The sequence below is a fragment of the Bos mutus genome, chromosome 11 (assembly GCF_027580195.1).
Source record: "Bos mutus isolate GX-2022 chromosome 11, NWIPB_WYAK_1.1, whole genome shotgun sequence".
In the NCBI taxonomy this organism is placed as follows: Eukaryota; Metazoa; Chordata; class Mammalia; order Artiodactyla; family Bovidae; genus Bos; species Bos mutus.
This window is the reverse complement of record NC_091627.1, coordinates 63,072,480-63,088,675: the sequence shown is the minus strand read 5'-3', so window position 1 is coordinate 63,088,675 and position 16,196 is coordinate 63,072,480. Positions and strand designations below refer to the sequence as shown.

At 34.5% G+C, this 16,196-nt stretch overlaps 1 protein-coding gene across 1 annotated transcript in view; it reads left to right on the top strand.

The window, feature by feature from the left end:
• The window catches only part of REL (REL proto-oncogene, NF-kB subunit), a 46,290-nt gene that overhangs the window by 3,865 nt on the left and 26,229 nt on the right, over positions 1 to 16,196 (top strand). The window contains exons 2-4 of the mRNA XM_005889034.2: positions 6,971 to 7,113; positions 9,217 to 9,365; positions 14,089 to 14,180. Of these exons, the coding sequence (XP_005889096.1) occupies positions 6,971 to 7,113; positions 9,217 to 9,365; positions 14,089 to 14,180 (384 nt within the window). The remainder of the gene's footprint in view (positions 1 to 6,970; positions 7,114 to 9,216; positions 9,366 to 14,088; positions 14,181 to 16,196) is intronic.

Genomic DNA, 16,196 nt, shown 5'->3' with positions numbered 1-16,196 from the left:
GACCTGGGTTAGTTTTTATTCTAGTTCTGCCCCTCTGTGATTTGAAAATGGGTCTAACTATGCAGAGTCTTAATAGGAGCGAATGAGGTAATATATGCCCATAAATATTAGTTTTCTTCTGTAGTGGAGACTCAGAACTCTTCTGTTTTGGGACTCAGAACTCTAAGAAATAGGTGCTACTAGGCACATTTGGCACTTAATATTGTTTAAATAATCTGACAATTATAGAATTTTATGAAACCTTAAGTTTTCATAAAAATAGATTAAATCAGATGCTAGATAGATAATATATCTTTTAAGAATATGTAAGAATTCCCATTTACTTGTAAATATGTTGAAGTGGTTCCGTATGTATTTAAACTAGGGGAGTAGAAGTTGACAGTGATCTTTGGAGGCCATCTCCTTGGTCCACTTAAATGATAGCATTCTGAAGAAAAAAGTAAATAAAAAATTGTTTAGTAAATAAACCACATGTCCTTTTGGTAATTTGACTGATATAACTTACCTACCTATCCTTCGTCTGATTTCTTCTGCACCTTCTGTGTTAGTCTCCTTCTGACCTTATGGGAAGAGGCTTGAGTTTTCTTTGCCCTTTTGTTAATTGGATGTAATGTCATCTATGTAGGAAATGGTCTCTCTAAATTTTTGTCATAATTGGGAAGAAGCGGAAAAAACTCACCTGTGTCTTGAGGTGAAGAAATAGCAGCATAATTCAGTTGGGTTCCTAGGTTTGAGGAAAGAATAATAGGTCTATTCTTTTTCTCCAAAGTGAGTAGAGGTGATATTTGGAAAAGTATATATTGTTACCTCCATTCGCTCCTTTGAGTCTTAAGCAGTCTATTATCCAGTACTTCAGTACTGGATATGCAGTACTAGAGATGCGGTCTGTAGTCACTTACTCAAAACTGTGGTGTGTCACATTGGCATGCTGTCTTGTAAGAAATGTTACTGATGGTAGTTATAATAACTAATTTTGTAAAAGGTGAATTTTAAGTAAATCAGTGTAATTGAAGTCTGTCTCTATAATAGTATTTTTTTTTTTTCTCTTGCTTGCCTTTGGGTAAACGTTTGAGAGAGGGAGAGAGTTAACAGGTAGTTAGAATTCCTGAGCCTAGTTTATCCATCACCTGGCTCATCCTTGTGCATGAATTTAGGGATTGCTTCTCTAGATATGTGCCTTGTGGTTTCCACCTCTTTATGTTTTAGGGCAGTGGTTCTTAATCAGGAGTGTGTTCAAATTGCTTGGAAGGATTTTTTCACAAACAGGTCTGGGCTTTAGATTGATTTCTGTTTCAGTTCAGCAGATCTCAGGTGCGGTCAGGGTATGTATTTTTTGAAAAAGCTACCTAGATGATTCTGATATATAGTCCCAATATGAACTCTGTTCTAATAGGATCCAACAAGATGCATTATTTTCTTACACTAAAGTTGCATTTATTTTAGCTCATTTGCTGTATCAGTTACTGTGACTTTATCCTCAGCTATTTTTATGCTTGTTGTTCTGTTAAATTTGATGTCCCCTCCCCCAAGGATCCCAGCTGTCATATTTACTAGTATCATTGATAATTTCTTTTTCTTATAACTTCATATAATTTTGAACTTTAGTTTTATCAACTGTGAAATGGGATATTTGCTGTCCTGTGTTTATGAGATTAAAGTTAAGAGGATCAAATGAGAAGTGTCTTAAAATTAAGAGTGTTTTAATTACTGTAATTAACATTTTTTTAACTCTTCAACTAATGCTGGTTCCCAGTGCTACCTGTAAAGTTTTAGTTAATAATCTGCCTGTCTGACAATTGATCATCCATTTTTAACTTTTATTTCAGTATACTTTACTTTCTTTTTTCTTTTTTTAATGTACTTTCTTTTTTTAATCTTAAAAAATCAAGTAGTACTCTTTCTTGCCTAAGTGCAAATAAAAACATAAATATATCTTGCAAACATTTTGGCTATATTTCAGATATTATTCTAGTCTGCATTACCATTTTACAGTACTATTAAAAATTTAGGGGTCAATCCCAGCTTTGCGTAATATTGTTTAAAGAAAAGTACAGTGATCTACTTGCTTAGAACCAGTTTTGAAGACATTTCTATTGAGGTAATCTTAGTAAAGAGTACTCACTTTCTCTACCATTCCCTAATTTATGTTTTACTGTCTTCCACTCCATAAATGATTGCATTTCACCACTTTTTCTCTTCAGGAAGGATAGCACTTTAAAACAGGATACTGAGGAAGAAAGTCACTGATACACTATACAGAGGCATGATTTAAATGATTTATAAGTGGGAAGGTTTTTTTAAGTTATAAACATAGATAAAGAAATTAGAATATGAGTAAATATGAGGAGTATGAAGGTATAGTGATTTTAGCACTTACAAACAACTTTTTTCCTAGTCAGTTAACTTCAGTCTCTCAGTTGTGTCTGACTCTTTGCGACCCCATGGACTGCAGCACGCCAGGCCTCCCTGTCCATCACCAACTCCCAGAGTTTACCCAAACTCATGTCATTGAGTCAGTGATGCCATCAACCATCTCATCCTCTGTCATCCCCTTCTCCTCCCACCTTCAATCTTTCCCAGCATCAGGGTCTTTTCAAATGAGTCAGCTTTTCACATCAGGTGGCCAAAGCTCTTCACATCAGGATTGGAGTTTCAGCTTCACAATCAGTCCTTCCGATGAACATCCAGAACTGATCTCCTTTAGGATGGATTGGTTGGATCTCTTTGCAGTCCAAGGGACTCTCAAGAGTCTTCTCCAACACCACAGTTCAAAAGCATTGATTCTTCGGTGCTCAGCTTTTTTTATAGTCCAACTCTCACATCCATACATGACCACTGGAAAAGCCATAGCCTTGACTAAACAGACCTATGCTGGCAAAGTAATGTCTCTGCTTTTTAATATGCTGTCTAGATTGGTTATAACTTTCCTTCCAAGGAGCAAGCGTCTTTTAATTTCATGACTGCAGTCACCATCTGCAGTGATTTTGGAGCCCCCAAAAATAAAGTCAGCCACTGTTTCCACTGTTTACCCATCTATTTGTCATGAAGTGATCGGACCTGATGCCATGATCTTAGTTTTCTGAATGTTGAGCTTTAAGCCAACTTTTTCACTCTCCTCTTTCACTTTCATCAAGAGGCTCTTTAGTTCTTCTTCACTTTCTTCCATAAGGGTGGTATCATCTGCATATCTGAGGTTATTCATGTTTCTCCTGGCAGTCTTGATTCCAGCTTGTGCTTCTTCCAGCCCAGTGTTTCTCATGATGTACTCTGCATATATTTTTCCTAGTAGTAGAACCTAATAAGGAAAATCCAAATAATTATTAATATAGTCCTTCATTGTTTGCATGATTTATAAAAACAAAAAAAGATCTCCAGATTTTCAGTCATTCATTCCACAGATATTTCCTGAATATCTGTGCAAGACACTGATGAGTAAGGCACAATTCCTGCCTTCAGGTAGCTTGAAGAAATAAAACAAATAGCTTTTTTTTTTTTTTTTAAGAAGAAATAAAACAGTAAGTCTTCCCTCACAGTTATTTGCAATAATTGCCATAAACAAAATGCTGCAGTAGTTTAGAGCAGGAGATTATTTCCAGCTAGGGGAATGGAGAATATTACAATAGACTCTGATTGTCAGACTTTTTACCGTTAAAGAGCTTCTGCAATACAAACAAGAGAGTTCAGGGGTTTTAAAAGTACTTGATATTATATGATAACTAATATATGTCATTCTTAGTATTCAAACATCTTTTAAAAATGTTTTTTTTAATCTTTCAACAACTGCTTTTCTGTTCTCTTGTCCACAAACTATTTTCTTAAACACACTTTCTAATTTAAGGAAGTTTTGTGTAACCAATGAAAAATATTTGAATGCTCACTTTAAGCCTAGCATTTCTATTCACACTCCTCCCTTTAAAGTTAGCCACTTACCATTAATGATGTCATTCTGTATCAACTTCCCACTAAGACACCTTTAAGTAAGCAGTGGGCAGGGATTTATTTGACCTTTAGTTCAACCACATAGATGATTTAAGATATTACTTAAAAAATAACTGTTGAGTATTTTGAACTTCATTTTGAGAGGAGAATGTACTTTCTTTTAAATACTCCTACAAGGATATGCAAGTATGTGAAATATTTGAAACTGAAGTGTGAATTTGATTGTTTGAAATATGCGAGGATATATATAAGGATGTGAAATTGTTTTGTCTTTTTTAAAATTAATTTTTATTGGAGCATAGTTGATTTACAATATTGTGTTAGTTTCTCCTGCACAGCAAAGTGAATCATACATATATATATATATATATATACACACACACACGTATAAAATATATATATATATATACACACACACACACACATATATATACACACATGTATAAATATATATATATATAGACACACACACACATATATCCACTCTTATTAGATTCTTTTCTCATACAGGTCATTACAGAGTATTGAGTATGTTCCTTGTGCTATACAGTAGGTTCTTATTAGTTATCTGTTTTATATATAGTACTGTATAGATGTCACTTGCAGTCTCCCGATTTATCCCTCCCAAGGATGTGAAATTGAAATACTCATCTGTATGTCTTACATTTTTCAGTAAAATTGAAATGAGTATTATAAATTTGATTAGCTTAAAGTCACTCTTCTCTGGCTCCTTGTGTTTAGAGTAAACAGATAGATAGTAAATTCAAGCACAAAGAATCTAAACCAAACAATAGAATTAAAGATACCGGTAATACTTTACTTAGAAAATATGTAATATGGAGCCATCAGTGATACTTTCTGTTAACCCTAATGTTCATTTGGTCACCAAGTACTGTCAATTTTGTCTTGTAAATAATCCTTGATTCCTGTTACCACTACCAAATTTCACATATATTCTCATCATCGCCCACATTGCTGTAACAGCCTCTAAACTGATCACCTTGCTTTCTCTTTTTTCAGTCTGTCCACTGCCACCAGAATTCTTACTCTAAAATGTCAGTCTGATTATGTGATTCCCCTGCATAAAACCATTAATTGATTTTCTGTCACTCAGAGTGAAATCCCAATCCCCAGATGTACTCAGGTTCTGGTTTTCTTTCTAAGGGTAGAAGTGTATCTCAGCTCCATTGGGGCTGTTGTTTGATTCTTTAGCTCTTTTTTTCTGTGCCACCACCTTTGAACACCCTCTTCCCTTTCCCTTGAAATGCCTGCCTTTCTTCCTTCCTCCTCCTAACTCCCCACCTAGTATTTCAGTAACTTTTGTTTTCCTTGACATAGGATAGGCTTTCCTGACTCTTTTGCTCTTATTATCATTTTATGCAGAATTTTGTTAGCATAAACAAAATTTTGTTTTGTTCCTTCCTCTATAGTCTAATAATTTGTGTTGTTTGCCACATTGTTCTGTAAGATCCTTAAAAGTAGCAGTTGTTATACTGTCATGGTATCACTATAAATTACTGCTTTCAATAAAGCATCTAGAATAAGAATAGACCATTTATTGAATATTTGTTATATGCCAGACACTTGGTAAGAAACTAACACTTGTTATCCCTGATCTTCACAAAACCCTATGTGATAGGTGTTATTGTTATTATGTCCATTTTATAGAGGAGGAAACTTAAGAGATATAATATTTCCAGTGTCTTCAATGTTAGGAAGTGGCTGAGGTGGACTCAAAAGGCCTCTTCCCCATACTACATTGATAAGACCCACTGTGTTACCCTTTCTGAAAATTTGCTTGCATCCTAACAGAGGATAAGTCTTTAGTTAAATAAATGGATATCTAACTGTGGGAATTTAGAAATCACTAAACTGATTGAGGGAGGGGTTTTTTTGGGGGTTATGGTTTTTGATTTGGGGTTTTTTCATAGAAGACATCTTTATACCCCTGAAATAAAGATACATTGCTAATATCCTACTTGTAAGCACACTGGTGTGCTTTATTTAACTGTCATTTCCATGATTTGGATAATAAGAGGGGATAAAGGTACATACATTTTAGACAACTTTATTGGCATATTACTAATGTACACTGTTTAAAGTATGCAATTTGATAAGTTTTGACATATTTATACAATTTTGAGATCAACACAGTCAAGTAATTAACATGTCTGTTGTCCTCCAAAGTTCCTCATCCACTCCACACCACTATGCTTAGGCAACCAGTGATCTGCTTTCTTTCATTATAGATTAGTTTACATATTCTAGAGTTTTATATAAATGGAATCATAACATAAAATTATGTGCACTTTTGATTTGACTTCTTTCACTGAGCATATTTAGATATTTATCCACATTGTTGTGTGTGTCAGTAGTTCATTCTAAAGGTATATTTTGAATTACACTCATTACAGAAAGTAAATAATTATTTTCCTCTATAGTGTCTTATACTTTAGAGGGATTGACTGAAAATTCTTCTGAACCTAAGTCCCTTCTGGAAGTTGTTTTGATGTACTATGTGTAAGTCCTTTAAGAGTCCAATGGAGATATAAAAAAAACTCAACATTTCCTTCTGCATTTTTATTTTCAATGAACAGTCTTAGTCCACTGTTAAACCTAATGTAAAATCAAGCAAAGTCACTTTTGGAATATAATATTGTACTTCTGAAGACTATCTTCTTGACTCTTCTGGGAGAATTTTGGGGGAAAACCCTTCTGCTTGGTCTCATGTAAGTGGGTATCTCTGAAGTGGTTATCACAGAACTGCATGGTAGCATTAGTTACAGATATTAAACGATAAAGTGCTAACCAGTAAATAAGATTTGAATGACTTGTGTTTACACAGTAAGGGAGTGCAGTTTGAATGAGAGAGGAGTGTCTTCACCACCCAGTCTTGGATAATTGCATTTCAACCTTGTTATTTAGTAGACAGGGAACATTTTTTAGACTACTGTTTTCTAAAAAACAAAATGGTTAAAATCCATTATTATTTTGATTGTAATCTCACTCTTCCCCCTTTTAAAATTTCCAGGTGGGTTTAACCCATGTATAGAGATCATTGAGCAACCCAGGCAAAGGGGAATGCGTTTTAGATACAAATGTGAAGGGCGATCAGCAGGCAGCATTCCAGGGGAGCACAGCACAGACAACAACAGAACATACCCATCCATCCAGGTAATAGAAGGCTCCTGTGTGTGTGTATGTCTCTTAATTGCTTCATATTTTAGCTACAGCAATTATGTTAAAGATCCAGCTTCTTCACAGTGATCTCCACCAGCTTTTCTTTTCTTTTTTTTCCCCCTCTTTATTCTTTTTAATGAATTCCTAGTGGATGGAATGCTTGGGACATTTCTTAAGTAAAGTATGGATTCTTCATTCCTGCAGATAGTTATACTTGTGTGTTACTCTAAGTGATACCCAGTGGTTAGTGTACATTGGCAGCTTTTGGATGATTATCCCTTTCGTGGGACAAAAAGCTAATAAGGAAAAAGCTTTCTCTCCTTCCAGAGGTGGGCAGAATTGTTCTGGAGTTTAAAAACATGTATTTGGGAACTGACTTAGAATTCTGCAGTCACTTGGTTAATCTAAGAGCTATGGATAAAGAAAATGTTTTTGTCTTTTTTTTCCTTACCTTTATTGCCTGTCCCTGATACTCTGGGTTGCCTTGACTGATTTGAAATATTGTCACTTTTTAAATACAATGTTTTCATGTTAGCATAAAATTTGAAAGTAATTTTGTAATCCAGAATGACTTTGGTAATATACTGTATTTATAAACTGTACTATATTTATATTTGTATTTAAATTTCTTCCATTTATAATGATTTTTTTATTCTTTAAATGCCAGTTTAAAACCTTAATGGCAGAGAGCATTTTGAAAAGCATTATTCAATGTTTCATCAGTAGATTTTAAGCTACTGTTTTATAACTACATTATTTACAAAATTTATTGGACTTTAAGAAAATGCTAAGTTATATAACAAACCAGTAGCAAAATTACATATTGAATTCCAAATTCCAGTCTGTTATCACATTTTTTGTTAGCAATGTAGATTTGAGTTATCTAAGTCTTTTTTTTTTAATATTAAAATGGAAGAGATGTTACTAAAAAGTAAATAAAACAGTAATCCTTTCCTTTATAAGAGCAATTTTTAACTCTTCTCCATAGTTCAGCTTATTCTGTATAATCTCTTAAATATTTCTATGATCTGTATCCTTGCCATTACAACATGTTCTGAACAACTTTGCAGCTTGAGTTCTACATTAGCCTACCTTTCACTTTTTTTTTTTGCTTTTTTTTTTTTGGCTGCAGTACACTGCTTGCAGGATCTTAGTTCCCCAGCCATGGATCAAATCTGTGCCCCTTGCAGTGGAAGCTCAGAATCCTAACCACCAGACTGCCAGGGAATTCCCAACCTTATACTCTTAAATTTTTACTTTCTCTTTTATTCATAAAGGCAATAAATACTTTCTGATTACTGTTCAAATTAAGTTTAAATTCAGAGTTAAGGAGTTTAATACCCTTTTACCTGTGAAGCCACCCGTTTTTACTTAACTGCCTTGCTCCCTTGTATGCTGTTTTTTATGTTTCCTGCTTTGTGCTTACAAATTTGCTAGCTTCCAAAGTAAATATAACTCCTTCCCACAAGCTCCTCCTTCCCTCCCATGTTTAACTCTTCTCTTCATTCTCAGTGTTCTGTGTGAAAACTTAATTTTGCAAAACTCAGCTTGATTTATTGCTTGTTATACAGTGAACACTTGGGATATGCTTACTGATTAACAAATATTTTTGTGAAATGAAATGTCATATATTAAGTTACTTAAGTGATCATATTTATGTACTATCATTTCCATTGTGGTTTAAATATATACTTTGAAGGGATGTTATGGTATGGCATGGCAATGGTAGGGCAATGAATATAGCAGCATGGCATTCAGTGACTCAGCATCTTAGAATTTCCTCATCCACCCTGATAATATTTTTGTATACTTTGACTTGTTTTCAAAGGAAAATAAGCAAAATCAGATGATATAACCAGTTGAAATTAGGGCACAAAATGATATACCAAGGGACTGAGAGGTAAATTCTTCCCTACTGGTATTCTCTGGATGTTTCATGCATACTGCAGTTACCAGTCAGTTGTACTTTATCCAGTGCTAACTACATGATGTAAATTGAACTATTGGATATAAATTCTGATACTGATGTAAATTTTATAATTCAGTTCTTGGTGAGACATATTTATGGATCACATATTTAATTTCCCCCCTTTTCAGATTTTGAACTATTATGGAAAAGGAAAAGTGAGAATTACATTAGTAACAAAGAATGACCCATATAAACCTCATCCTCATGATTTAGTAGGAAAAGACTGCAGAGATGGCTACTATGAAGCAGAATTTGGGCAAGAACGCAGACCTTTGTTGTAAGTACACAGTCATGGACATTTTTAGGAATAGTATAAGAATAGGATTCTCCTGTTTCCTATCTCTGTACCTCTGTTACTTTTTGGCAGAATAAATAAATTCCTCACTGTACTTCTATTTACTGTAGTAAATATTTGCATTCTCTTATCATTTGCATTAGAAGTACCCTTTCATTTTTTATTAGTAGACACAGCCCATGATGGGAGTAGGAGTACTTCTTTATTGTAACTAAAAGTAAACAAACTTATTTTATGCTGCAGTTTTCTTTCTTAGTTTGAACAATTTATGAAAGCTTTTCTCTAACTTAAGAATTGTCAGATGTGAAAAAATCACCTGGAAAACTGGGATTTTTATTTGAAAAAGGCAGTATAAAATTAACATACAACAATAGTTTTAAAATTTAAAATATGTATATAGTACTTTGTGTGTGAGGCTGCTGGGTTCATTTTCATCCTATTGGTGAAAGTGTAAATAAATAAAATCTTTCTGGTAGGTACTATAATTTCAGCAAAGCCTGAAATTATATGAATGTCTCTTGAACTAGCAGTTCTACTTCTAGGAATTTATCTTGAGGAAATAATCTAATTAAGTATGTTCTGAAACTTAGCTGTAATGATGTTCACTGAAGCTTTGTAATGGCAAAAAGTTAGAAACAGTCCGGATTATAAAACAGGGAGATTTGTTAAACTGGTACCTCCATGCAGTGTACTCCTATGTAGCCTTAAAAATAACATTGCAAAAATGTCTTTGTATAGAAAGATATTCCCAATATTTAGATAAATAAAATAAGACTTTACAATGAACTGTGATAAATAATTAAAAATTTTTTATTTTATATTGGAGTATCATTGATCAACAATGTTGTGTTAGTTTTTCAAAAGTAAGTGTGTACATATACATGGTAGTTTAAACACTAAGATGTTGATAGCAGTTTTCTCTGGGTAGGAAGAATTGTGGGGTTTTATGTGGTTCTTTTAACTGATGTTCATTTTATAATTCTTTTTGTAATGAACATGTATTGCCTGTGAGAAAAAAATGAAACTGATTGCAACAGGAAAAGATTAGTAGCCTCCTTAAATACAAGTAGTAACCATTTAGAAAATATACTTTAGTAACAGCACAAAGCATAAACTATCTGGTTATACAAACTTGGCAAGGAATACTTCCTATTTGTATTATTTCACCTCCCAATGTTTTACATTGTAGATTACTCACTTAATTGAAACATAATTACTTGTTTTCTGATTTAGTGAGAACAGACTCTTCTGTTTTACTTCTTATTTCTCTGGCTCTTTGTTCAGTTCAGTTTAGTTGCTCAGTCATGTCCGACTCTTTGCGACCCCATGAATCGCAGCACGCCAGGCCTCCCTGTCCATCACCAACTCCTGGAGTTTACTCAAACTCATGTCCATCGAGTCAGTGATGCTATCCAGCCGTCTCATCCTCTGTTGTTCCCTTCTCCTCCTGCCCCCAATCCCTCCCAGCATCAGAGTCTTTTCCAATGAGTCAACTCTTCGCATGAGGTGGCCAAAGTATTGGAGTTTCAGCTTCAGCATCAGTCCTTCCAGTGAACACCCAGGACTGATCTCCTTTAGGTATAGGCAGTTAGATTTTTGGACTACCTTATTTATGTCCATTGATGCCCAATAATGCCTTTAGACGCTTACTTCTGGGAAGGAAAGTTATGACCAACCTAGATAGCATGTTAAAAAACAGAGACATTACTTTGTCAACAAAGGTCCATCTAGTCAAGGCTATGGTTTTTCCAATGGTCATGTATGGATGTAAGAATTGGACTATATGAGCACAGAAGAATCGATGCTTTTGAACTGTGGTATTGGAGAAGACTCTTTAGAGTCCCTTGGACTGCAAGGAGATCCAACCAGTCCATCCTAAGGGAAATCGGTCCTGGGTGTTCATTGGAAGAACTGATGTTAAAGCTGAAACTCCCATTATATTGGCCATTTGATGTGAAGAGCTGACTCATTTGAAAAGACCCTGATGTTGGGACAGATTGAAGGCAGGAGGAAAAGGGGATGACAGAGGATGAGACGGTTAGATGGCATCACTGACTCAATGGTGATGAAAACTGTTGGTGATGGACAGGGAGGCCTGGCGCGCTGCGGTTCATGGGGTCTCAGAGTCGGACTCGACTGAGCGACTGAACTGAAGTGAACTGAACCTTGTCCCTCAATCCAAAATCCTGTTAAGGATCATACATTGTATTTAGGTGTCATGCTTATTTAGTCTCCTTTAACTTAGAATATTTTCTCAACTTGTGTTGTCTTTCATGACATTAACATTTTTGAAGAATATTATTTGTTTTGAAGAATGTTATTCAATGTGGGTTAGTCTGAATGGTTGCTCATGATTGTGTTCATGTTAACATGAAATATTTTGGATGAGAAATCTACAGAGGTGATGCTGTATTGTTCTCAAAGTAACACTTCAGAAGATGGTGATACTAGTTTTTTTCCCATTGGTGATATTATTGGCATTCTATTATAAAGAAAAACTTATCCATATTCCCCTGCCTCAGTTGAAAAAATACCAGTATAGACTCATGGATTCTTTTTTTGACAGATAATTTTGTTTATTTATTTTTGGTTGTGCTGGGTCTTCGTGGCGGACAGGCTTTCTCTGTTTGTAGAGAGCAGGGGCTACTCTCTAGTTGCAATGTGTGGGCATCTCTTGTTGTGGGGCACAGATTATAGGGTGCCCTGGCTTCAGTAGTTGCAGCTCCCTGGGCTCTGGGTCATGGGCTCAGTAGTTGTGGCACACAGGCTTAGTTGCTCCATGGCATGTGAGATCTTCCCAGGTGAGAGATCTAACCTGTGTCTCTTGCATTGACAGGCAGATTTTGAGCCACCAGGTAAGTCAAGACTCATGGATTCTTAGAGTCAATGCATTATAATTGGATGCTAGTCTATTACTAGCATTATTATTCTGATTTTCACGTTGTCACAAATTTGACCAATCCAAGCCCCTTCAGTGGAGAAGGAAATGGCATCCCACTCCAGTATTCTTGCCTAGAGAATTCCATGGACAGAGGAACCTGGCAGGCTATAGTCCATGGGGTTGCAAAAAAATCAAACAGGACTGAGCGACTAACTAACACACACAAGTCCCTTCAAACTGTTTACGCCTGCTCTAGGCTGTGAGCTCCATGAGAGGAGGGATTGTATATTCCCATTACTCATCACAGTCCTTGGGACACAGTAGGAACTCCAGAACTTGTTGAATGACTGTGAATGAATGAATAATTGATTCAGATAATCTCTGTGATCTTGGTTTCCTTATGTCAAAATTTGTGTGAATAGCACTCAAATAGGATTATTCAGATGAAACTATCAAGTAATGTGTAAATATCTTAGAGTCCTTTAAAATGTCAAAGAAAAAGTGAGAACCAACCTAAGAATCTTTCAAAGAAGTGGAATACTTTTGAAGAGAAATATGGTTTTAGGGTTCAAGAAAGGATTACAAGTTCAAAATTTATTTTTTAATTATTGGAGGCAGAAGAAGGAAGTGTTAAAGATATTTTAGGTGTTAAAAATCACAAGGATGGTAAATATGAAAAGCATGAACAGTAAAACAACAGAGCATAGAGGGGGCAAACACGGCAAGTGACCCCCTCTTGCCAAGGGCCATGTGAAGTTTGAGCGAATAGTAATGTTATTATAACCAAGTTTTGCTTCCTTATTCACACCCACCCAATTTTAATGATGTCATGGTTTTTCCATGTGGGAACAAGTATGACTAGTGGTGGTAGGGGAGTTCCCCCCACCATCCTCTGTACTACTCCTATGCAAATTAGTAATATTTGTAGCTGTTGAGAAATTTTCCATAAATGACATTTTGAAACTGTTTAAATATTATTGTTAGTTTTAAATATCTGTCTAATGAAAAAATATGTAGTTTGATGCTTTCTTATGATAAACGGTTATTATAACTTCATGTGATAAGGCATAAAACATATTCCACTGCTGCTAGTAGTGAAGTCATTTGTAGTCAGAAACCAGATGTCTGTGGAGTGGAGAGGCTGAGGTATGAGAGGACTAGCAGGCATTGCAGCCAACTGGAGAACCCTGTGTCAATGGGGCCGCAAACTTAGCTCCAGGCAGGTGTTTCTGTGCCAGTCTACTGTTGCTTTTAAAATATTCAAGAGAAAGCAGGAATGTTTATATGCAGTTTCCTGATTTTTAAATGTTGGTAGTCTGCACACATTTTAAAAACATGTAGTCAGCATTTTTATGAACTCAGCAAAACTATACATGTAGGTGTCAGCCTTTGGGCAACTTTTTATGACTTTTGCTTTATATTATCAAATGTACAGATTCTATTAATTTGATTATGAATTTTTTTGGGAGGTGAATTTTAGCTTTGTGGTGTTGCTTTCCTATTAATCTTTGTCTACTTTGATATATTTGATGCAGGAATGTTAGTAAAATATAACTGTAAAACATTATATATAAAAGTACTATAGCGTATATTACTTTTCTCTTTAACAGTTCTCTTAGAAATATAACCCCATTTTTTATCCTCACATCTTTATCATAGGAATTGGAAATGTATTTCATGCTTTTAATATCTCCATCTGACATTATGATGACTCCTCAGTGTTGGATATATGCTTGATTTTTGCAGTATTCTTTAATAAAATCTCATTTATGTGTCCCTGTGTTAGCTCTAAAGAAGTTTGAAAGTTTTGTGTTTCCCTTCTAGTTTTCAAAATTTGGGTATTCGATGTGTGAAAAAAAAAGAAGTAAAAGACGCTGTTATTTCAAGAGTAAGGGCAGGAATCAATCCTTTCAATGGTGAGTATGTTTGATTTAATTATTTCTATTATTTGGATATTTAGTTATTTGTGTTAAGTGATTTCTATTTGTATCTTTAACCTGTGTTTTAAAAGCTGTCTTAAGTTCTGTGTTCACTTACATACTTGTCTTACACAGTATCCGAGGAATGAAATATATTTAAAATGCTTCAGTGTTGAAAAAAAATTCCTATGCAGACAAGGCTTTGTGAAGAGTGTCATTGTTTTCTGTAATAAAATCTTCTCAAAAATATTCTGATTCTCTTTGAATGTGGCCTTCCTTTTGCCATACCAGCAGACAATTTATACTCCCCTTGCTGAATATTGAATAGGCACTGTGGTTATAAGGTATTAGAATGCATTTAACTCCAGGCATATTCAATGGTGAAGTAGTTTAGAAATAGTAGTATAGAAATAGCAGAGGCCGTGTAAAATATCTACATAGTGTATTTGTTGAGTGGATTTACTAGAAAGTTACTGTGTGGTGGATTTTATTGGGGTGGCACTGCCTGGTGCAGCACCTGGTAACTGTGCCACAGTTGCCACCGGATAGGTGAGGGCTGCTGACACCCTGCGCCACGGTAGTCTCCTTTGGAAAGTCATCTGCAGTCACTTAAATATGCATTAATTCGGGTATCGAACAGCTATACAATTTTCAAAGAATAGATTTCTTTGTCATATTTAAAATATCCTTATAGTGTTGGTTTATTTTTTTTTCAGATGTTTAAAAATAAATTTAAGTGATATCATGATAATTTAAGGAATATGCTCATAGATAAGTAGTGTCTTGTGAATTATAAGGTCTATATCTCTTTTCTCTAGATCTTTATTTTTCGTACTATTTAGTATAATGCAGAAAGCAAAAGTCCCTTTCAGTATTACTCACTGTAAGAGACTACTGTTAAATTTGATGAAAATTTTTCTAGAATTTCCTTTTTACATGTGTCATGTATTTATATATATTTTTTAATATAAATGGAATCATGTTGCACTTCCTAATCTACTATTTCTTTCTTTTCACTCAGGAATATATCTTAAATAACTTTCCATATCAGTACTTATAAATCTATTTTGCTTTTTAACAGTATTCTGTGGCTTAGTTAGGCTTTAATTTGTTGATCTTGTTATCTATTAATAAACATTTAAGTTATTTTCAACTTACTAAAATGCTCAATTGAATATATACTTTGAACTTTTGTGTGTTGCTTTTTCCTTATATTGTTTATGTTCCACTTCCTTATTTATAAAATGGAGATAATAATAGTACCTACCTCATAGACTGTTACAAGAACTAAATGAAGTAAAATATGTGAAGCACTTATTATGTACTAGGAACTATTCTAAGTGACATATAAGTACATGTTATTAACACTAAGCCTTGTTCTGGATTGGTAAAAACAAAAAAGAAAAAAAATACTTCAGCAGTGGCCCATCTGCCATTCTGCATTTTTCTTTTTAATACCCTTTCCACTGGCGTTCAGAAGATTTGGGTTTGAATTCCAGCTCTGCCCCTGCTATGTACTATGTGACATAGGAAAGTTAAGTAACCAAAGCTTTGGTTTTCTTTGCTGTAAAGCAGTGCTGTAATTATAAAATAAAATAGTGTACATGAGTTACTTAACATTTACTCCTTGACATACAAATAATACTTAATAACTGGTAGCTATTATTTATAATATACTACACTATGCCTATTTCATACTACGCCTAGACTAGATGGCCTCTTTAATTTAAAAGTTGGCCTTTTACTTTAACAATGAATCAGAATTTTAAATGAGCATACTCTTGACCCAGACATTTTCTACTTTTGAAAATTATCCTAAGGAAATAATACCTGGTGGAGCTAGGATTTGAAAACAGTTACCTTGGCTCCCAGGTGCATGGTTTTATCTCAACTATGCTTTATAACTCCCTGCCCCCATTAAAATAATCTTAGAACAATGCTTTAGCATATTACTGTGATTAAAAAGTTCCAGTGGTTCTTTAAATAGGCTAAAAATTAAATGGCCTTAAATTT